This window comes from Andrographis paniculata, unplaced genomic scaffold (assembly GCF_009805555.1).
Source record: "Andrographis paniculata isolate CXL003 unplaced genomic scaffold, ASM980555v1 Contig30END, whole genome shotgun sequence".
In the NCBI taxonomy this organism is placed as follows: Eukaryota; Viridiplantae; Streptophyta; class Magnoliopsida; order Lamiales; family Acanthaceae; genus Andrographis; species Andrographis paniculata.
The window spans coordinates 2,505,719-2,529,130 of record NW_026137563.1 but is presented as its reverse complement, the minus strand read 5'-3'; the positions used below and the strand labels follow the sequence as shown (position 1 = coordinate 2,529,130).

General features: G+C 44.1%; 4 protein-coding genes across 4 annotated transcripts; 2 read left to right on the top strand and 2 right to left on the bottom strand.

Moving 5' to 3' along the window:
• Positions 1-208: 208 nt before the first annotated feature.
• LOC127246278 (xanthotoxin 5-hydroxylase CYP82C4-like) lies at positions 209-2,047 on the top strand. The gene is made up of 2 exons (XM_051267544.1): positions 209-1,262; positions 1,336-2,047. The coding sequence occupies exons 1-2, from the start codon at positions 288-290 to the stop codon at positions 1,966-1,968; spliced, it is 1,608 nt and encodes a 535-aa protein (XP_051123501.1). The 5' UTR covers positions 209-287; the 3' UTR covers positions 1,969-2,047.
• A 458-nt stretch (positions 2,048-2,505) lies between these two features.
• On the top strand, positions 2,506-6,105 carry LOC127246673 (inactive protein kinase SELMODRAFT_444075-like). Its single transcript, XM_051268178.1, has 7 exons — positions 2,506-2,786; positions 2,888-3,021; positions 3,507-3,601; positions 4,115-5,136; positions 5,224-5,384; positions 5,561-5,637; positions 5,765-6,105. The coding sequence occupies exons 1-7, from the start codon at positions 2,651-2,653 to the stop codon at positions 5,973-5,975; spliced, it is 1,836 nt and encodes a 611-aa protein (XP_051124135.1). The 5' UTR covers positions 2,506-2,650; the 3' UTR covers positions 5,976-6,105.
• An 8,812-nt stretch (positions 6,106-14,917) lies between these two features.
• LOC127246554 (uncharacterized) lies at positions 14,918-16,619 on the bottom strand (the record flags this gene model as incomplete). The annotated part of the gene is made up of 1 exon (XM_051267996.1): positions 14,918-16,619. A coding segment is annotated over one exon (1,470 nt), but the record flags the coding sequence as incomplete, so codon positions are not given.
• A 3,099-nt stretch (positions 16,620-19,718) lies between these two features.
• LOC127246674 (protein JINGUBANG-like) lies at positions 19,719-21,450 on the bottom strand. The gene has a single exon (XM_051268179.1). The coding sequence runs from the start codon at positions 21,310-21,312 to the stop codon at positions 20,074-20,076; it is 1,239 nt and encodes a 412-aa protein (XP_051124136.1). The 5' UTR covers positions 21,313-21,450; the 3' UTR covers positions 19,719-20,073.
• Positions 21,451-23,412: the final 1,962 nt, after the last annotated feature.

Here is a 23,412-nt window from a genome sequence, read left to right as displayed (position 1 = left end):
TATATTCAACAATTTTGAAAATTATATTTGGTAGGGCTATCTTTGTATCCACAGCTTTACAAAATGTTCTTATCCTAAAACATTATAGATGGCCTAAATTAATTTCTAATTTTGAAAATTACTAAAACCACACACTCCACGTGGTACAAACCCTATTTGGCAAATAAATCATTCTGAAAAACACACGTTATTGCAAGCTATAGGTACTTAGGTTATCTTATTTATATATTTATATCAGCAGAATGGTGTGTACCCAATAATTCAGTTCATGTTCGAAATTAATCCCCATGGAAGTTAATAATCCCCTTTTCTACTCGCCCTGGATTGCTGCCCTGATTTCATTGGCAGTTGCAGCATCTTTCTATCTTCTTGTTGTTGCAAGAAAATCATATGCAAACGATAAATCCTCGACTAAATTACCTCCAATGGCTTCAGGTGGGTGGCCCTTAATCGGTCATCTCTTTCGGCTGTCGGGCCCGGAGCCACTGCACATAAACCTGTCGAAAATGACAGACAAGTACGGCCCGATTTTCTCTCTTCGGGTCGGTGCACGACGCGCCGTCGTACTGAACAGCTGGGAAACGGCTCGAGATTGCTACAGAACGAATGACGTGGCCTTCTCCAATCGCGCCAAGACGGCGGCTGTCAGGCTCATGGGCTACGATTTTGCCATGCTAGGGTTCAGCGACCACGGCCCGTACTGGCGGGAAATGCGCAAGATCTCTGTCCTGAGGCTTCTGTCTAACAGAAAAGTTGCTGCGCTGGGGAACATGGTGAAGCTTCAGATCCGGGAGCAGATGAAATCGCTGAATGAGGAATATTATTCCCGCGGCGGCGATGAGATGGAGATGGTGGTTGTTCCGGACATGAGGAAGTTTTTCGGGGATGTGACGGTGAGTCTTATGATCAGAACGGTGGCGGGGAACGTGGAGAAGGAGACCAATGCGAAGAAGATGGAGAATTGGAAGAAAACAATCAGGGAATTTTTCGAAATGATGAATGTTATCACCGTGTCGGATGTTCTTCCGGCGTTCAAATGGGTCGATTATTTTGGAGGGATGCACAGGGCTTTCAGGAAGACAGGGAAAAGCTTCGACGCCATGCTTCAAACCTGGCTGACGGAGCATAAGAAGCTTAAAAAAGTTGCAGAACAAGGAGAAGACGACGACGACTTCATGAGTGAAATGCTTAGGGCTTCAGATAGTGTTGCTGAAGAGTTCCCCTTTTTCGACGCTGACACCATAAACAAAGCAACCTGTCAGGTAATTAATTAATCAATCGTCTATCAAAATTTCAAGTACGATAATTCGAAACTAAAGATCTATCTAATTTCAGACGATGATGGTGGGAGGGGTCGATACGATGACGGTGACTTTAATATGGGCAGTATGTCTACTTCTGAACAATCGGGAAACCCTAATTAGGGCTCAGGAAGAGCTAGACAAGCACGTCGGGAGAGACAGGCTGGTGAACGAATCCGACCTGGAAAAATTACCGTACATCAGGGCAATAATCAAGGAAACACTGCGCGTGCAGCCGGCGGTGCCTGTCATTCCACGGCAGACGGGGGAGGCTTGCGAGGTGGGAGGCTACCACATTCCGGCGGGGACGATGGTGTTCATCAACACCTGGAGGATCCAACGCGACCCTGAAGCTTGGAGAAACTCCCTGGAATTCAGGCCTGAGAGGTTTCTGACGGATGATGTGGATGTGGATGTGCAAGGGCTTCACTTTGAGCTAACGCCGTTTGGCGGCGGACGGCGGATCTGCCCTGCAATTTCGTTCGCCATGAAGACGATGCAGCTGGCATTGGGAAGCTTCCTCCAGGGGTTTGATCTGAGAACTCTGTCAGGTGAAGAAGATGTCGACATGGAAGGGTCTTTTGGCAGCACGAATCTCAAAGCCACTCCCCTGGAAGTCTGCCTCAGGCCCCGATTGCCACGTCAGCTTTATGCATCTGTCTGTTGATTGAAATGTCGAATGGACTGTAAAATGTACCCTGTGTGTTTGATTTAAGTAAATGAAAGTGTGATGTGAATTATAATTAGCCCATTTATGATCAAACAAGAATTGGACAGAGGCCCATCTAATAACGTGAACTAAAAACAATCGATCTAATGAAAAAATGGAATTGTAAGAATTATGTAGGGCATTTATGGCGTAATTATTCCAACCACATGCCATACCCATGACTTGTCCTAGTTTGCCGTCGGGTCATCGTCGGGAAATCTTGTCCGTTGGCCGTCGTTCACGCCGAATCTGGACCGTCCGTTGAGTCCTCCTTTTGTGCAGATACTTACCTTCTTTTAAAGGGCAGCATTTTTTTGGGTTCGACACACAGACAAGTGTGGTACCATTTTTGCAGAAAATGTTGAAACAGACATCCCTACTTTTTCCATGAAACTACTACAAACCCAGTTCAGGACCATAATTATTGGATTTGAAAATTGATCATGTCTTTTTTAATATATTTATGATTTATTTAAGATCTTGAAAGGAGCGTAAGATAAAAACGATACAAATATAAACAAATGCATAAAAGCAATGTGACATAAAACCGCCCTGCCGTGCTACGTCGCCTCTGCTGCTGCTCTGTTTCTTACGTCATCCAATTTTCCCGCCAAACCACCGGTGGGCAGTGTGCGGGGAGATGCCGGAGAGAGTGATTGTGGCTGTGAAAGCAGAGAAAGTGATCTCGAAGGCGGGTTTGACTTGGGCACTCACCCACGCGACCCGGGCCGGGGACTGTGTAACGCTCCTCGCGATCCTTTTCGGAGCAAAAAATGGTAACTTCTAGAAAATGTTTTCTGAAGGAATTTTATATGGTGAGGAGGGTTTGTAGAAAGAAAACTTATCGGTGGTTAATTGTTTTGGTGTGTGAAACAAGGTGGGAGGAGATTCTGGGTGTTCCCGCGGTTGAAAGGGGACTGCCGGAGCGGTGACCCTACGCGGTTACCCGATCGAGTTTGTCAGATCTCGGAGTCATGTTCGCAAATGGTTCTTCAAGTTCAGGATCATCAGGTGATGAATTGAAATTATATGTACTCGTTTTAGAGTTATTATACCCAAAATGATAAGCAAACAATGCAATTCAATAATTGAATCTTCCCAAACCATTTACGGAATTTGATGGAGTTTATTTATTCATCTGGAATATATATATTAACTTAGTTGGTTCTTAGTTTATCGTCTACACTAGTTTGAGTGTATTGTATTAATTTCTAGCCCTAATTTCAGTAGCAATTGAGTACTGAGATTGATGATTTCTTCTGTACAAACTTCGTTTGGAAATTGGTCATGCCCACGAGTTATGCCTGCCAGTATTTCTTGCTCAGCATTACCCTTGGAAAAGCTATGATATATCTCTTTTCTCTCAAAATCATGTGTGACTGCAGTTTATTTTATAGCTTTTCGCCTCTGGCTGCTCCAAAGGAGGATGACAAACATACTTGTGAATTTGAGCATGCAGAAAATATTTGTATCTGAAGCTTAGTTGTTGATTGTAGGTTAGAGTGCAGATTAAAGTTGTATCGGTAGTCTCTGCTGGAGTCATTGCGGCTGAAGCAAAACGCAGCTCAGCCAACTGGGTCGTATTGGACAAGTAAATAAACGTAAATATGTTTTTACTTTTACCTTACGTGTTTTCTCTTGTTTGACATCTTTTGTTTTCAGAATTTTGAAACATATTCTTGTTGGCAAGGCCTTGTTTGCACAGAAGCAAGTTTGGACTATAGTCTATAGGTTCAGCATATCGACTTCATTACACTAAAGGCTTTCTTTTGTTTTTTCTTGGAAATTATGCTTGTTAATTCTTGACAGTGGTTTCAAAAACATTGAATAGCTGATAGCCTGACTCTTTATGTCTCTGGTTTATAAAATTTGATATATGTTTATAACATTCCCATCATGGACCTCATGAGAAATTGAATATTGAGTTTGATTACCAGAGATATTCTTGTTATATTACCACTCCAATATTATGAACTTTGTTGATTTCAACTGAAATATATGCTATCAAGGGAAGACTTTTCCTGCTCAACTCCAAGAACTTTTCATTAAGAATCTATGTGAATGTGAAATTGCCTATCTTATTGTTGTTATTTCCATAATACAGGAAATTGAAACAAGAGTTGAAGCATTGCATGGATCAACTGCATTGCAACATTGTTGTCATGAAGGGTTCCCATCCAAAAGTACTTCGCCTAAATCTAGCCAGCACAAATGATCTACAGACACCCTTTTATTCTGCCCCTTCTTCGCCTGTTAAAGATTGTGGAATATTGCAAACCAACAATATGAAACACACCACCCCAGTTAGCAGCCCTGAGGATCCAAGTACTTCAAACACAAGAACTTCTGGAGGAAATTCACTTTCAAGCCCGGAGACTGGAGCTTCCATTTATGTTGTGTACGAAAAGAATCCCCTCTATGAAGGACTGAATAAAGGTAGAAATACACTTGCTTCGCAAAATGCATTTCAGCATATTGTGGGAAGAGCAATAGATGTTTCAGCATCCACACAATCAGCAACTTTCAGGAATCAAAAGGTATTCTGGATTGCTCAGAATCACAGTTTTGATGAAAAAGGACCAGCTGCTGTTAAAGGTTTACGTTCCACAACCAAAATAGCATTTACTTCTGCCAGAATGAATTCAGATCATTTTATACCAGATATGGGCATAAGAGGACTTGAGTTCAATGAAGATGATAGTGGAGATTACACGTTCAACTCTAGTATACGTGAAGCTGTCTCTTTAATTAAAACGTCATTGAATCCCCCTCCTCTATGCTCCTTCTGTCAGTCCACGGCTCCATCATTTGACAAACCTCCAAAGCAGTTTCAGTACAAAGACCTAGAAGAAGCTACTGCTGGTTTCTCAGATGCAAATTTTGTTGCTGAAGGTCTGTTTGGTTGGGTTCACAAAGGAGTTCTGAGGAATGGGTTGATTGTTGCGGTGAAGCAACTAAAGTTTGTTGGGCCACAAACAGATGCCGATTTCTGCAGAGAAGTGCATGTACTGAGCTGTGCCCAGCACAGAAACGTCGTGTTACTAATTGGTTTTTGCATTGAGGGAACCAAGAGATTGTTGGTCTATGAATACATATGTTATGGTTCCTTGGACTTTCATTTGCACGGTAACGTCGCTCTTCCTATCTGTACTACATTAGGCTCGACAATTGCGGTTCCTTGAGTTCATATGCCAAGTGAACCTTCGTTTGCAGGAGATGAGATGCCCACATTGGATTGGCATGCCCGTTTGAAGATAGCTATTGGGACAGCGAGAGGATTGCGATATCTTCATGAAGACTGCAGAGTCGGATCTATAAGTCACCGAAATTTGAGGCCAAATAACATTCTCCTAACTCATGATTTTGAACCTCTGGTAGGCTCTATAAGTTTCTTGAAGCATCTTTTTTTCTTTTTCATATTTTTTTTTTTAAGTTTTCGAGTTCTATTTATAAAGCTGGGTGAACCCCTACTTTCTGAAGTTTGCTAGAAATTCAACATATGTAGATAAATGTTTTCTAAGAAATTTTCTTCCATCATTGTGTTTTTCAGGTTGCTGATTTTGGTCTTGCAAGACTGCACAGCGAGTGGAAATTCTGTGAAAGGGATCAAGTCATTGGAACATCAGGGTACATTGCACTCAAACCTTCATAACCTTATAGTTGTGTTTATTTTGTCCAGCTATTGTATGTTTCGACAAGGAAACTCCCCGAAATTCTTAAGATTTGTATGATTTGTGTCTCTTATTACACTCAGGTATCTTGCACCTGAATATTTCAATGGTGGCAAACTGACAGAGAAGGTCGACACATACGCATTTGGCTTGGTACTGTTGGAGCTAATCACCGGGCAAAGAGCTCAGGATTTACAATACTGCATGGAACACCAATTTTTGCGAGATAATATCCACAGGCTCGCTGCAACTGAGCCAATACCTATTGTTGATGTATTTTTTCAACAAAAATAAAGTAAAATTCAAAGATATAGAAAATATCCTTAAACTTGATTATTTAGTGCCTGAGATTAGGAATCTCTAAACACTGTATGGTACAGAAAATAAACTGGAAAATAAAAGACTGAAATTTAAAGTGGTGATCCCCAAATTTGACTTTGCTTTGTTGAAGTTGATTGAAGATACCTTGCCAAATGATGATCTAAATCCTTAAATATTCCCTGGGAAACCGTACTGAAAACCGTCACCCGAACGGTTACAACGTCTCCTTCTCAACCGTCTTCCAACCTTTCTTATGCTGACACGTGTCCCCAGCAGACCAAAATTCCCTATATTTCACTCCTTGAGCCGACCACAGACCTTCCGCTCTTTTGGCCCGACTTCGTCCTTCGTCCGACCTACTTCTTCGCCCGACCCCACTTGGGCCGACCTCCATATCAACCGCCCCCAGTCTTTGATCAAAGGCCTCCGTGTTTGTCCGACTCCTCCTTCTATCCGACCTACAGTTTACCCGACCTGCGGATATCCCATCTCAACGACTTTCCGTCTCGAGGACCTCCCGACTTGAAAACCTTCCGACTCATCGTCTTTCCGTCTTGCGGACCTCCCGACCTGAAAACCTTCCGACTTGAGGTCTTTCCGTCTTGCGGACCTCCCGACCGGAAGACCTTCCGACTTGAGGTCTTTCCGTCTTGCGGATCTCCCGACCTGAAGACCGTCCGACTTGAGGTCTTTCATCTTGAGGGCCTCCCGACCTGAAGACCTTCCGACTTGAGGTCTTTCCGTCTTGCGGACCTCTCGACCTGAAGACCTTCCGACTTGAGGTCTTTCCGTCTTGCGGACCTCCCGACCTGAAGACCATCCGACTTGAGGTCTTTCATCTTGAGGGCCTCCCGACCTGAAGACCTTCCGACTTGAGGTCTTTCCGTCTTGCGGACCTCTCGACCTGAAGACCTTCCGTCCTGAATTTTCTTAGAAATAAATAAATAAATTTATTTTCCTTGATTTCCTCACGGTGTCCTTCAGCCAGTTCAATCAACCCTATTGCCAGGCCCATTCCTCGTTTTACCTTGGGCTTTTAACCTAATTCTAAATTTCGTACGTAACAACTTGCCCGCCGCCAAGGGACTTTCAAACGCCAATAAATGTTTGGAAGTTCATAAAGCACTACCTTCTCGAGAAACTCCCTTAGCAACTACACCAGTTACTGCACCACTCCTGGTTTATTCCTTCTTCGCAATACAAGCCTGTGTGAATCACAATTCCAAAACATTCTAACTATGGCGAATCAATACATTCCTGCCCTTCCTTTCGACGGAACCCTTCCAGAAGGTCCATTTTCAGCCTCGAAAGTACTAACTCCGACGATCCGTCCATATTGCACTACTCCCGAAGATTCAAATCGGATGAGGGAAGTTTTGGAATCTCGCAACGCCTTGGCTATCAACAATCCCAACTACCAAGCAGTTCGCATCCGAGACAGCATCAAGACCCATCTCACAGACCCAAAAGATCTGTATCGTGCTTGGTATCGACGAGTAGCAGAACACTTCCAGACCCAATGGCGATCCCAAAAGATCGACCAAGCAATACTACTGTCTACCATGCCTATCAACCTGCATGAGAAGGTGTTGTTGGCCATGTCCGCCTTCTGGAATGCGGAAAATGGGACTTTCCTTTTGCCCTCGGCCCCCTTTGGCCCAACCCTTATGGACGTGGCCATGATCGCACATCTCCCAGTCGTGGGTGAAGACCCTGTAATGGGAGCCCTAGATGGGCAGGAGCCATCAGAAGACCATCCGGGATGGTCTTTACAAGGTGTGAAGGAATGGGGTTGGACAAAGTTCGCAACCGACCAGCAAGGGGCTCCAGGGACTCCTGTAACCGACCGGGAGCATACTGCCTTTATTCTGTTCTGGCTTTGTAGGTACATCATTGTTTCTCCTTCCAAAAGTGTTCTTCCTTCTCACCTCGACCTGGCCATTCATATTGCGTCAGGTCGGTTCTTCTCCCTTGGTACCCTATTTTTAGCCAATCTGTTTGAAGGACTCACCCGGGTTAGCCTTCGTTTAACAGATAACGATAATAGGAAATTAGACACTGCCGCGTCGGGTCCTTTTTGGTTTTTAGAACTTTGGTTCCGTCTTTACTTTCCCAACGCGTTTAACTTAGGATCTCCGCCCACTATGCCAACATCTGAAAAACATTTAGGATTAGTCCTCAACCGACTCTGCTCAGGACGCAATAAACTCCAATCATCCGATCCAATAATAACTGCCATTTTAACAGATACCCGCAGTAACTCTCGATTTTCTATGTATAAAAAGTATGCGGGTTATGCTCCCGACCATTTTTGGCCCTTTCCAGTACCAAACCCGCTTCCGACTCCGGAGCCTTGTCCTCATCCCACCTATCCTTTCGCCTGGGACGTCGCCCTCAAACCCAGGTCTCTTTTTAGTAGCAAGAAACTTGATAAAAAAGGGCAGAAAACTTTTTACACTTTTAACTATGAACCTCAATTCATGGCGCGCCAGTTCGGCTGTTGCCAAGGTATCCCTGGACCCGTCGCGTGTCCCCAAATAATTTTTCAAAGTCCCGACCGACGAGTCCTTCCTAATTCAATCCCTTCTTATATCTCCCAGCTCACCACGTATATAATTTCCAATTCTTATATTCCTTTCCGCTCCAACCCTGAGATTGTAGATACTTTCAATGAATGGTGGTCGGTCGTATGGTCCCTGATATCCCCTGATGAGGGTCGGTTGCTGAACGTACTCCTCCCTCCCCAATGACTGGTTCTAGGGGCGGCGATACATACTAACACCCAAAAACAAACAACCGCCCCAGGAATCGGATCTGGGGGTCCCACGCGCAAAAGAAAAATTTCCCAGCTGCAAACACCCCCGACCTCGGAGACCGACCAGCAAACACTAGCAGACCTTGGAATAACTAGGACGTCAGCAAGGACCCGACCCCGAATTGGTAATGTTTCTTAACACCGTGAACCAATTCACTATATCATAACTTTGATTTCACTCATTTCATTCCCCAGAACCGACCTTGGTGACACCGACCAAGCAACCGACGCCAGCACCAACCGACCATTCAATCGGGCCTTTGGTCCAGACCAATTTGCCAATGAGCAGTCGGGCGGAGGACCCGACGCGGAGGCAAACCCCTCCTCCCGTACCGAGGAGTGGTCGGGCCAGGCCCCCGACCAGGAAACAATCTTTACCAACAGTGCCTACAGAACCAGTAAGTTCCTTTATCAGCAAGACTTAGGATTCGGATGAGCAACCTTAATATATTTAACAACAAACATCTTCATGATTTTTCCACAGACACCTTCACCCATCCCATCAGCAGCAGGGGTCTCTTCTGACAGCGAGGGGACTACTTCCCAGATGGGTCGGCCGCCATACATGGCATCAGACTCATCTATGTCAAAGGAAGAACCAGCCGCCCTCGCCGAAGCTGACCCTCAAAACGACATCCCTGATGCTGCTGATCCCGAAATCGAAGGTGCCCCAGAGATCCTGGCTGCAGTGGCTCTAGATGTAGCCGTCCAACCTGTAGCCGCCCTACCAGCAGCGGCGCCCCCCCTAGCCATCGAATGGCAGGCAGAAGAACCACCTGTGGCAGCCCAACCTCCAGAAATGGAAGAAATGTCTTCATCCGACTCGGAGACTTCTGTTAATTTGGTAAGATTAAACCAATCCAGGTCATAACTTTTCTTTCGAAAAACACTAACTGTTTCCAATACTACTTTCCATAGGGACCCAGGTCGGCACCTCAGCGACCATTCGCAGCAGCCGACGAGTCGGCTGCTGTTATACCAGCTGTCTGCCCAGCTCGACCGACCTCATTGCTACCCCCCTCACTGACAACAGTCCGCCCAGAGGTATCACATATCTTCTTTGAACAAATTTGCAACCCCCTTGGAATATTTATTGACATTGTAGGACTTGCAGGGGCCTTCGGACTTAGCCGTCCTATCGACTGTTCCGGTTCCAGCGGAGGCCCAGACTGTGTTCACTGAGGCCATTAACCATCCCCTGTCCGAACTAAGGTCCGACTTATTGGACAAACTCATTCAGACGGTTGGTGGCCTTCTTTTTTACACTCCAACGGAATCACCAGCCGTCCCCATTCTGCATCGGCTGATGGAAAGACTTACAGAGCTCAAGACTGAAGTGGTAGTCATTGGCCTTCTGTCAGCCGAAACCCCCCAGCCCGACTTCGATCAAACAACGCTGGAGAATACTTTGGCCAAGACTCGAGAATCCCTTCAGCATACTACTGGAAGACTGGGTGGTCTCCTTAGCACGAAAGCTCTGGTTGATGATGCCATTCAGAAAAAGGAGGCAGAATTGCGGGAGCTGAGGAAAGAACAGTCTACCCTGGATAAGCAAATTACCAATGAACAGCATCTGCTTGAGAAGTATACCAAAAATGAGGCTAAATTGGATCAAGAGCTGAAAACCCAAGCCCGATCCCAATTCATCAGAAGATATCAGACGGCTGCCAATACCAGAAGGCTATCCAGGGATGAAAACAAATGGACACAGATAAAAACTGCCCTAGGGGCACTGTTGTAAAATTTCCCCCTTTGTAACAACAACTGACTTAGTAATCCATTTTTTCTTTCTTCTCTCAAAACAAGGATCACCTTTCAATTCCCAGCTTTATAGGAAACGAACCAAACTCCTTCTTTAAAAGCACACTGTTTCTCACATTTTAAGAAACATATTCCCAGGCATATTTTAAAAATCAAAACACTGAAAGTGTGAACAAACATGGCGAATGACCGACCTCATGTTCCATCAAGCAACTGGGAGGGTGTTCTTCAACCCTTCTTTGTAGGTAATCACCCTATTGGAGGCCATGCAGAAGACTTGTTATATATACTCAAGCAACTAGACTTCAAATTCCGATTCTCCCAACGAGGAAGAAGAACCATTCATCGCGTCATCCGCCTGATGGAAAAAGTCATTGAGGGGTATGAACCTCTTCATGACATCCTTAGCCGCATTCCTGATCTTCATCATCACATGGAAATGATCGAAAATCACGCAGCAACCATACTTCCAGATCTTGGCTGGGATAACATATTTTCCAATCAACGAAAAGTCTTTTCAAGATTGCGGACCATCGTTGATCGTGAACATCAAGCCCTAACAGACATGCAAGCACGTACCCATCAAGATTTAGATGAACTGCAAAGCCAATGGGAAAGGTACCGACCAGATTTGGAAGATCTTATTGAAGAAGAACCAGAGCTAATATCCACTCACTGGGATGAAAAGTCTGATTCAGAGGCAGAAAACTTCCCACAAATACACGATGACTAAATGAACCTTTAAATAGGTTCAAACCCCATAAATGGGTTCTGAATAATATTTTGTTTCAGGCAGTTTTGTTATCTGAAAAGGCAGGATAATACCTCTTCAGATATTTAGCATTAATACAATCATGTACTCTTCTACCTTCATGATTTACAATAATGAACACGCCATTTCCAATATCTTTTTGAACAATGTATGGTCCTTCCCAATTCGGTGACCACTTTCCCAATTGATCAGTTTTCTTATATGTAGGAAGAATGGTCTTCCAGACTAGGTCTCCTTTTTGGAATGTCCTGTGAAGAACTTTCTTTCCGTAACTCCTTGCTCTGATTTCACTCTGTTTCACACTTCGATCTATTGCATGGAGACGGTTAACATCCAAATCTTCTAACTGCTGCAACATAAGTTGTTGGTATTCCTTTGTAAGATCACTATCAGTAAATTCTGTTCGGCCGGATGATACTCGAATTTCGGCTGGTAAAACAGCATCTTGGCCAAACGTAAGTTGGTACGGTGAGAACCCTGTGGCCGTATTTCTGGTATTTCTATGTGCCCATAAAGCCTGAGACAATAACAAATGCCACTTTCTTGGGTTCCCTTCAATCATCTTCTTTATAATCCCAATGATAATCTTATTTGCTGCTTCCGCCTGTCCATTGGCTTGGGGATAATAAGGTGAAGAATGATGTAACCGAACACCGAATTCTGCCAAGAAATTAGAGAACCTTTCCCCTGTAAAGACCAAGCCTTGGTCGGTTGTTATAGACTGAGGGATACCATATCTGTAAATAATTTGGTGCAAAACGAAGTCTATCACTTCTTTCTGATCCACATTTTTCAAAGCAACCGCTTCCACCCATTTGGTAAAGTAATCAGTCGCGACCAATATGAAACAGTGATGTTTCGATGAAGCAGGATGTATCTTACCAATAATATCCATAGCCCACGATTTAAAAGGCCATGGTTTTGCCAAGAATTGTAATTCGGTTACTGGCAAATGATTTAAGTTTCCATGTCTCTGACATTCCTGGCAGCCTTTTGCAAATTGTATGCAATCCTCAAAAATCTTAGGCCAGAAAAAACCCAAGCGATGAATGGCCCATCTCATATTGAGACCTGCCCGATGAGCTCCACATATCCCACCATGTACTTCTGTCATCACTTCTAGAGCTTCTTCAGATCCCAAGCATTTCAAAAGTAAACCTTCAAATGATCTCTTGTACAAAATTCCATTTATCAATTGAAAACGTAAAGCCTTCAATCGTATCGCAATTGAAACACTCGCACCAGGATTCTGTAAATACAGGATAAGCTCCGTTCTCCAATCGGACACTGTTTCGCCATCGGACTTCTGTCCGATAAAAACTTCGCAATCGGGCTCCTGACCGACCGTCTCCTGCCCGACAGGCTCGCAGTCGGGCTCCTGTCCGACACTCTCCTGCCCGATCATAACTTCGCAGTCGGGCTCCTGTCCAATATCCTCTTGCCCGACCGTAACCTCGCAGTCGGACTCCTGACCGATATCCTCTTGCCCGACCGTAACTTCGCAGTCGGGCTCCTGTCCAATATCCTCTTGCCCGACCGTAACTTTGCAGATCGGGTCTGTCTTTCCTTCTATGCCCGACTTGACCTCCGACCACATATCCTCCAGAATTCCTTTACATGCCCTTTGAGCCAATTCATCAGCACGTTGGTTTTCTTCCCTCGGAATGAACTCAATTATTACTTCTGAGATTTTTGTCAGTAACCGACTCACAATGTCCCTATATCTGCGAAGATGAGGGTAATTGCACACATATTGATTGTTTACCTGGTTGACTACTAATTGAGAATCCCCCCTTATGATTACAGACTGGACCTTCCTGGCAATTAAAGCCTCCAAACCCAAAATTAAAGCTTCATATTCTGCCGAATTATGGGTCATGGATTCCAATCGTAGTTGTAAGTTGATCTTTTGACCATCAGGTCCTTGCAAAAAGACCCCTGCCCCCGATTTGTTTCCAGAGGTAGAACCATCAAAGAACATCAACCATGTTCTGGTACTTATATAAGGCACACATCCGACCTGTAGATTATCCAGATATGATGCACAACTAAATGGTCGGACACTATCACAAAGAGAATACCCGACTTGTGAGAATTCTGCCAAGAAGTCGGCTACTGCTTGTCCCTTAATTGCCCTCAGAGGGGAATGGTGAAGATCGAAAGGAGCCAATTTGATGGCCCATTTCATGAGTCTGCCCTTCATAGTAGGTCTCTGTAAAATCAATTTGATGAGATCCACCTTTGATATGACCTCAACTCTTCTGGGCAGCAAATAATGCTCGAGTTTAGTGCAAGCGAAGACCAATGAATAACACATTTTTTCTGGGATAGTGTAATTCAGTTCTGGTCCTGTAAGGGTTTTACTGAGATAGTAAATTGCCCTTTCCTTCCCGTCATCACCATCCTGCGCCAATAAACAACTAACCACTTCATATGTATTTGCCAAATAAAGTTTGAGTGGCCGACCTTGTTTGGGAGGCATCAAGACTGGAGGGTGAACCAATGCCTGCTTGATAGCATCTAAAGCCGTTTGTTGGTCGGGACCCCATTCAAAGGCCATTTTTCCAGCTTTCAACAATTTAGTAATGGGTCTGACCTTGCCAGCAGCATTAGAAATGAAACGCCTCAAATAATTCACCTTACCCAACAGACATTGGATTTCTGTAACCGTCTTGGGTGGCCGACTATCAAGAATGGCTTTAGCCTTGTTGGCATCAATTTCAATTCCTCTCTCATGAACTAAAAATCCTAGAAAGCTCCCGGCTGATATTCCAAAAGCACATTTGGTTGGATTCATCTTCAACTTGTACTTCTTCATTCTTTCAAATGCCTCTTCAAGATCTCTCAAATGTTCGTCAAAACTGGCAGATTTAACTATAACATCATCAATATACACTTCCATAGATCTGCCAATTAAATCATGAAAGATTGAATTCATGGCTCTTTGGTAAGTTGCCCCTGCATTCTTTAACCCGAATGGCATGACTGTCCATTCATAAATACCCAAAGCCCCTGGGCATCTGAATGCTGTCTTAGGAATGTCTTCTTCTGCCAAGAATATTTGGTTATAACCTGCATAGCCATCCATCAGACTAAGGATTTTATGCCCTGCTGCTGCATCTATCAGCATGTCGGCCATAGGCATCACGTATTCGTCCTTAGGGGTAGCTAGATTCAAATCCCTGAAGTCGATGCATATCCTTATCTTACCATTTTTCTTGACCACTGGCACAATATTAGCCAGCCACTCCGCATAACGGCAAGGTTGAATGAAACCCACTTTGAGAAGTTTTTGGATTTCTTCCTTGATTTGAGGCATCAGATCTGGACTCATTCGCCTTGGAGGTTGTTTGTAAGGTTTACAACCTTCTTTGATGGGCAATCGATGCTCTATTAGACTTCTTGTCAAACCAGGCATCTCTGAATAATCCCACGCTAAACAATCAATGTTGTTTCTAATAACTTCAAGCATCATTGTTTGTTGCTCTTTAGACAAATAACCACTTAACCTGATCACTTTTGGAACCAATTCGGTTCCTAAATTAAACTCCAATAACGGGTCTTGTGATGAAGCTGTTGGTTCTGTTTTTTCTAATAAGTCGGGCCAACGAAATTGTTCATCTTCTTGGAGGTGAACATCCAGAATCTCTTTATTATTTTCTACTTTATGTAATAACTGTTTTAAATAGAACTTATTAATAAGAGAACTACATACTTCTAAAGTTGTATCTTCCATAACAAACAACTTATACAGAAATGGGTGTGGCTTTATCATGAGCCATACAATAAAGGTGTTCTTTTAATAGAACATCGAGTTCTGGCCAGTGACTTTATAACCCTTGTTTGGGTATTCCCTGGCCATATACAACTGAGACATCGGAGCCAAATGACTAGAATAAAACACTGACTCTTCCACTTGTTCTGTTACGTCGAATGGGTTGTCATTCGCTTCCATTTTAAAGACCTGATTTCCTTCCCAGAACATTAACTGTTGGTGCAAGGTTGATGGCACACATTGAGAGGCATGAATCCAATCTCGTCCCAGCAAAAGAGAGTATGTAGTATCTGCGTCCACAATAAAGAAAACAGTGGAAATTTTCTTTGGTCCGACCTCAATTGTGGCAACCATCATACCTTCAGGCTTGGTCGGCTGCCCTGTAAAACTTGTCATTTCGAATTCCACAGGGGACAGATCATGAATTCCTTTCCCTAGCTTCTTGAGAGTCTTCAATGGCATAACATTAAAGACTGCTCCATTATCCACGAAAACCTTTGTGATTGGTTTCCCACAAATGTGAGCATTAACATACAGGGGTTTCAAATGGGAGTTCGCACCCTCTGGAATAGGAGGAAACACAATTGAAGGTGCTTCCGACTGAGGCTCAGAATCTGTAATCTTTGCCCACTCTGTTTCCTCTAATTCGCCATCTGCCAAGAATGCCCATAAAGGTTCGTCCATAGTATCATCTACCAGACTCGCCCACGTCGGTTCATCACTCATCTGGTTAACCTCTGTCATTCGACAAGGGATTCGTGGTCCCAGACGAGATTTAACAGATCTTGAATTTTCCTCTGTAGGCACCACTTCTTCCTTCGTCTCATTTCGAGATTGAACCGTCAAGGATTCAATACGAAATTCTTCCAGAGATGGATTGATGTTGATCCGTTCACAATGTTGGCATCTAAAACCTTTAATTATTTCATCTGCCATTCCTTTACCTTTCCCCTGTCCCGACGAACTTCTTTTGGTATAGTCGGAAGCTCCTAATCCGTCCTTCGGTTGCTTTCCTGACCAGACCCGACTGGACCGACTTATTGGAGACTGAATGGCCGCTCCCTGCTCGTCGGTCGTTTGTTCTGTAAAGACTCTAATGGACTGATCTCCTGTCAAGTGGTCGGCCGCATTTTGTTCGTCGGTTCTTTGTTGCACTGCAGGAACTCGTTTCCCATACTTTGCAGCATACCTGCGTTTGGCATTGCGAATCTGTGTACGATTCATACCTGGGAAACGAGGATCTATATCAACGGGTAAAGGCTTTTTATTTCGAGCCCAATCGTTCCCGACTGAACCCGTTTTTCTGGTCGGGTGGTCTCTCACTAAAACCTTTTCCTTCACTTCCACGTTAAAAGAACCGTCTGGACGGTCCCATTTTTCAGCGACTGGCCTTTCAACAACCTTGAGTCGTTCTTCCGGTCGGCTGCTATTTGGCTGATTCCCTTTCTTTTTTCCGGGACTTGCCTGAGTTTGCTCCCCTGTTTGTCCACTATTGACCGAACTTTTCCTTGTTTTCGAACTTGGTTGGATGTCAACCATTGCAGTTGTTACTTTCGGAAATGGTTGCTGGTCTACACCTAAAGTGATGTATTTGAGCCGACCTGTCTTGATGGCTTTTTGAATTTCCTTCCTAAAATGAGTACACTGACTTGTAGTGTGTGTGAAAGAATTATGCCACTTACAATATGGTCTCCCTTTGATTTCTTCTTTAGTGGCAAGTCTTTGGCCCTTTGGAATACGGATCTGCCCATCAGTCAGTAGGATATCAAAGATTTCATCAGCTTTCGAACTATCAAAGGTCGGTTGCTCCTTTCCTTCAGATCCTGGTACTGGCTTCAATTTAGGACATACATACGGTTTTCCAGAAAGGATTTCGGCTGCCATCTCTTCTGACTGATTAAAATCAAAGTCGCATGTTTCTGTTCCCATACTCGCCATATGTTGGCCTCTATTACGCCTGTTATGCTGATCTTCCTCTCTGAACAAAGACTCTAGACGTCCTGCCTTGGATGCAAGATTTGCCAAATCCTCAACATCCAGGGCAGTGAGTGCCTTTCTTAAACGATTATGCATATTCCGGACCACTAAATTGGTCATCTCTTTCTCACTGATTACCGTAGGACATCGTCCCTTCATCAATCGCACCCTTTCTATAAACTGTGAAGCAGTTTCTTCTGGATACTGTCTCAATTCAAGTAAATCAGTTAAAGAAACAACTGGTAAAGGATTAAAGAATCTAGCGTGAAATGCCATCTCCAATCCTTCCCATGTCTGAATTTGTCCAGGAGGTAGACTTACAAACCATGAAAACGCCGTTCTGGTAAGAGACAAACCAAACAGCTGTAACTTATAAAAAGGGTTATTGCCAACCTCTCCTAATTGTGCTGTGAACCGACCAACATGTTCTATGGTGGAAGATCCGTCCTCCCCTGAGAATGCATGAAAGTCGGGTGGTCGAAAATTCCTTGGGAGAGGGTGTTCATGAATGATCCTTTCTGGGAAAGGTCTTTGATATGCAGGGCGGTTAGCCATCTGAGGAGTTAATCCATACTGATCCCTTAATATATGTGCAATCTCATCAGGATCTACATGAAAGCGTTGATGATCAGGAACCTGGAACGGATCCTGCACAGGAATATGAATCGGATCATGTATATATCCTTCAGGCCTGTCCTCCCTTGTATTGTTCGGCTGCGAACTGGTAACCCTTGGTCCCAGTGGAACATTGTTGGGAAAAGTCAAAGGAGTTTTTCCCCGATCCATTCGGTTGGGATTTGTGGCACTTGGGAATGTACTATCCACGAATGATGGCCCTGCGAAATTTGCCTGTGGTCTGGACGGTGACACTCCTGGTGGCGTTTGAGTGGGTTGAAGACTAACCCTTGACAATGCTTGATCTATCATGTTCTGCAACTGACTCTGTTGCTCACGCAACATGTTCGTTTGTTGCTCACGCAACATATTCTGCATAACCAAGGTATGCTGGTTGTTCATTTGTTGAACATAAGACCACCAATCAGTTGGTGGTTGTGGGATTTCCCCGGCATTTGGCACAATGGGTGGTGGAACGGATTCTCCCACCGGTGTCGAAGATGCTTGCGGTTGTGACCCTGCCATATGGACCCTTCCGATGATTCGGCCGGATCTAAGACGTATGAAATTATCGCCGGAATTGGAATGAGCAATTTTGTCTTGCTCCCACTGTGGTCGCCAATTTGTTGATGTATTTTTTCAACAAAAATAAAGTAAAATTCAAAGATATAGAAAATATCCTTAAACTTGATTATTTAGTGCCTGAGATTAGGAATCTCTAAACACTGTATGGTACAGAAAATAAACTGGAAAATAAAAGACTGAAATTTAAAGTGGTGATCCCCAAATCTGACTTTGCTTTGTTGAAGTTGATTGAAGATACCTTGCCAAATGATGATCTAAATCCTTAAATATTCCCTGGGAAACCGTACTGAAAACCGTCACCCGAACGGTTACAACGTCTCCTTCTCAACCGTCTTCCAACCTTTCTTATGCTGACACGTGTCCCCAGCAGACCAAAATTCCCTATATTTCACTCCTTGAGCCGACCACAGACCTTCCGCTCTTTTGGCCCGACTTCGTCCTTCGTCCGACCTACTTCTTCGCCCGACCCCACTTGGGCCGACCTCCATATCAACCGCCCCCAGTCTTTGATCAAAGGCCTCCGTGTTTGTCCGACTCCTCCTTCTATCCGACCTACAGTTTACCCGACCTGCGGATATCCCATCTCAACGACTTTCCGTCTCGAGGACCTCCCGACTTGAAAACCTTCCGACTCATCGTCTTTCCGTCTTGCGGACCTCCCGACCTGAAAACCTTCCGACTTGAGGTCTTTCCGTCTTGCGGACCTCCCGACCGGAAGACCTTCCGACTTGAGGTCTTTCCGTCTTGCGGATCTCCCGACCTGAAGACCGTCCGACTTGAGGTCTTTCATCTTGAGGGCCTCCCGACCTGAAGACCTTCCGACTTGAGGTCTTTCCGTCTTGCGGACCTCTCGACCTGAAGACCTTCCGACTTGAGGTCTTTCCGTCTTGCGGACCTCCCGACCTGAAGACCATCCGACTTGAGGTCTTTCATCTTGAGGGCCTCCCGACCTGAAGACCTTCCGACTTGAGGTCTTTCCGTCTTGCGGACCTCTCGACCTGAAGACCTTCCGTCCTGAATTTTCTTAGAAATAAATAAATAAATTTATTTTCCTTGATTTCCTCACGGTGTCCTTCAGCCAGTTCAATCAACCCTATTGCCAGGCCCATTCCTCGTTTTACCTTGGGCTTTTAACCTAATTCTAAATTTCGTACGTAACACCTATCTTAGCTTATAAGCACCAACTATTAGACCCCCGCTTGGCCTCCTACCAACCTAAAGGCTTACCCTACGAGCTTCATGCTATGGGATACGCTGCTTCATTGTGTTTGCAAGAAGATCCTGACCTGAGACCCCCCATGTCAAAGGTTCTAAAACTAACTCGTCTTTCGTCTCAGAATCTGTGCATTCTTACTGGAACACCTCGTTGATGTAGTTACTTGTCCGCTTATTGTATCTGTATTCTTGGTACACAGGTTGTGAAAATGCTAGAAGGGGGAAATCCAGTAGCCCTCGTTGGATCGGACTTGGATGAATCGAGAAGCCGACACTCCCGCAGGCTCTCTTACTGAGAACTTAGCAACTCTCTTCTTTATGCCTTAATTTTGTGTGTTGAGGTTAAGATTGCTTCTGGAAACTCTTTTCTCTGTGTTATGGCTCCTTGTTGCAAATTTGAATGATCTAAAAACTTAACTAATTGGCCCGAAATGACAGATTCCCAAAGTTGCGATTGCTTAATTAATATTAACAAAAGTCGATGCAGGATCTGCTTAACGCTAGTTATCTGTTATCCTAAATAACAAAATGTGTCTAGCCCATCGTTGCAATGGATCTACAGCGGCGATGCCATTTCCGACACGCTCCAGACCTTCACTGATTTATCAAGACTCCCGCTGTAAACCACCCACTTTGTGTCGCCGTCGCCGGCGGATTTGTCCTCCTCCACCGCGAGGCACTTGACGGGTCCGGTGTGCCCTGTCAGGACAGAAATGCAAGTGTGGGCTGCGCCGTGATCTCTTCTCCAGATGCATATTGTCTTATCGGCGGAGCCGCTGAACACCATGTTTCCGGCGGCCGCGAGGCAGAGCACCGCCAGCTTGTGGCCCCTCATGATGCCGCCGTGGGAGAGCTCCTTCTCCACCTCCCAGAAGTTGACGAGCCCGTCGGACGAGCCGGAGTAGACCATGGTGCCGGAACTGTTGACCGCCAACGCCGTGACGGCGACCTCCTGGCTGAGCAACGTCCGCTTCAATGTATGCTTCACGCTCTTTCCCTTGTTCTCCCTCTTCCAGGCCTTGACGGTCCCGTCGGCGGACGCTGTGTAGACCATTCCGTTGGCGCCGGCGACGACGGAGTTGACGGCGTCGTCGTGCGCCTTGACGGACTCGACGCATTTGGAGCTGTCGAGCTTCCAGACTTTAAAAGTCTTGTCCCAGGAGGCGGAGTAGAGAAGCCTGTTGTCCTCGTTGATGCTGAGGCAGGAAATGGCGTCGGCGTGCTTGATCCAGACGGCGGTGCGGTTGCGCTTTACCTCGACGAAGTTGCTGGGCTTCATGGAAGCTTTGAAAATGTCGAAGAAAGTGGGCATGTTGCCGACTCGGAGGTGGACGCTGGGATCTTTGCTGCTGACCTTCCAGACACGAATCTTGCCGTCCTGGTGGCCGGTGAAGATCTTGTTGCCGGAGATGATGATGGCCTTGACGAGGCCGCTGTTGGACTTGAAGGCGGAGAACTCCTGCATTTTCTTCCAGACGCGGATGTTCTTGCTGTCGGAGCCCGTGTAGAGAATGCTGTCCCTGGCGGCCAGGGAATATATGTGGCCTTCTTCCCGGACGATGGATCCGATCAGGCTGTCCTGGGCCTGGCTCTGGAACATGGATTTTGTCGAATCGGAGCACGGCGCCGCCGGCTGGTTCCACGGCGACATCATCATCGGGGAGCAGTCGCCGCTCAGGCGATTCGGGTCGTACGAGGAGAAGCTGGTGTTGCGCGTGTCGTCGGCGTCCATGGAGCTCGACGACGACGAGCCGTTGGGATCCGGGTGGATAATGTTGCCTGTTTCCGAGAACATTGTTGTAAAAACGATTGATTTGGATTGGATCCCGAGTTACAGTAATAGAAGATAGAAATTGAAAATTTTCAAGAAATGGCTTTGCAATGAACCAAGGGGAGATTTTGTAGGGAAAACGTCGATGGGAGCTGTTCTTCTCCATATTGCTGGTTTATATAGATACAACCATCGATTTATTTATTTTATTTTATTTATTTATTTTTAAATGCGTAACAACGTTATTAAGGATATTAATATGAGAGAAGATGAAGATCGAGAAGACATTATAGATACCCTAACCTAATTGTATGTATATTTTTACTTGTTACAGAAATATTTGGTGGAGGCCAAATTCTTTCCTGATCAACGGTCTTTCAACTGCCCACAATTGTCAAAGGATTTTCTTGCTGGGCCCCACGGTCCATGCTCGGCTACACGCGTAGCCAATCCATCGCAGGGCTCAGACAACCTCGGATTAAGCCACGCGTCGCGAAACATATTCCTATAATTCAATCATTTCATACGTATGATTAATTTCATTTCGTTGTGTTAGATAAATTAATCAGGACCAACAAACAGCTACGGATCATGCACGAGTGAGTTCATTCATACAGATACATACATACATTGGATGATGATTGAAAATAGAAATTCGGACAGCAGGAATTGAGCCGCGTGGCGCAAGTCACTTAGTTCCCGTTTTGGTTAAACGTCCGCCTTTGGATTGACAGCCATGTGAGGACCGTACGGTGCAGATTCACTTGGAACGAGAAATGAGAAATGCCATTGCTACGCTGTCCACTCTACTAGCCGTCGGTGAAGCCCACGCGCTTATAACTTTTAAAGCAGGAAAAAAGCACTCTGATGATATGATAGCCCAGACTTCCTCTCTTATTGGGCCATTTCTTTGATTGGACGGACTGTGGGCCCTTCCTTGTCTTTCTATTTTTGGCATTTTAGACTTTCCGCCCAATTCGATTGATTCCGCAAGCAATGTGTAGGCCCATTTTGATTTTATTAAGCCCAATTTTACTTGTATCCGCTGGACTATGGAAACATAGACAGCAATTGTTTTTAACTAAATAAAATCTTAAAAAATGACTGAAGAATACACGCCGTGGTAACATGACGGCGAATCATCTTCAAATCAAATCTATTTAACTATTATGTGTACCGTAACGTACGACTGGTCAAATTTTCGACAATAATAATAATCAACAAATTTTAAAATATTGAAGTATACAATCAATAATATTATTATTAATTGTATTATAATTAAGTAATTTAAGCAGGCTGGCATGGAAAGTCCCTTATCTGTTTATTGTTGAACGTTAGACGTGCAAGCCATTATTCATCGAGTCCCTGCCCTACCCGTGCGACCCGACCCGACCCAATTCAATTAAAGTGGAAAGAAAGTTCGGGAGCGTGGTTTATCTCTGACCGTTGGATTTATCTACATCAACTTTTGTGTTGGTAGGGCCCATTTTCCACCACCCTTAACGACTTTCAGTTTTCTCAGTCTTAATTTAATATCACGACAAATAGACTTTCAGTGTTAGCGTGTCTTTGTATTGTTCCCGGGATTTTCAGAGATTTTTAATATATATATTTTCAAAAAATCTAAAAAAAAAAAAATTAAATTAAATTAGTATTTATTTATTTTAAATTTTAAATTATTTTTATATTCAAAATATTATTTTATATCATTTTCAATTTAATTATTATTAAAAATTATCACTTATAACTCAAACCCTACAAACAAATATTTTTTGCTTTATTTATTTATTATACTATGATTGTTTTTTAATAAAAAACAATTTCTTATTTAAATAGAGTTTCAAATATTACTTCAAAATATTTTCTATAAAATAAAAGAACATGCCAAATACATACAAAATAGTTTTATTTCTTTAGGACTGACTTATTAAGTGATTTTCTATGGATTATTTACAAAATTGCAAGAGAAATTTAACAGTGGAATTTTTTTAAGAAAAGAAACTTCATTACAACTCTTTTTTTTTTTCTTTTTTTCAACCCTTCCACACTGCAAATAGTCGAAATTTTCCTAGTCTTGCAACGTTGAGCTCTATATATATACATATATATATATAAGTTTATTCA

Coding starts and splice junctions, on each gene's coding strand:
- LOC127246278 (XM_051267544.1), top strand. CDS start 288: ATGGAAGTTAATAATCCCCTTTTCTACTCGCCCTGGATTGCTGCCCTG. Junction 1,263..1,335: donor TAAACAAAGCAACCTGTCAG/GTAATTAATTAA, acceptor ATCTAATTTCAG/ACGATGATGGTGGGAGGGGT.
- LOC127246673 (XM_051268178.1), top strand. CDS start 2,651: ATGCCGGAGAGAGTGATTGTGGCTGTGAAAGCAGAGAAAGTGATCTCG. Junction 3,022..3,506: donor TTCAAGTTCAGGATCATCAG/GTGATGAATTGA, acceptor TGTTGATTGTAG/GTTAGAGTGCAGATTAAAGT. Junction 3,602..4,114: donor AACTGGGTCGTATTGGACAA/GTAAATAAACGT, acceptor TCCATAATACAG/GAAATTGAAACAAGAGTTGA.
- LOC127246674 (XM_051268179.1), bottom strand. CDS start 21,312: ATGTTCTCGGAAACAGGCAACATTATCCACCCGGATCCCAACGGCTCG.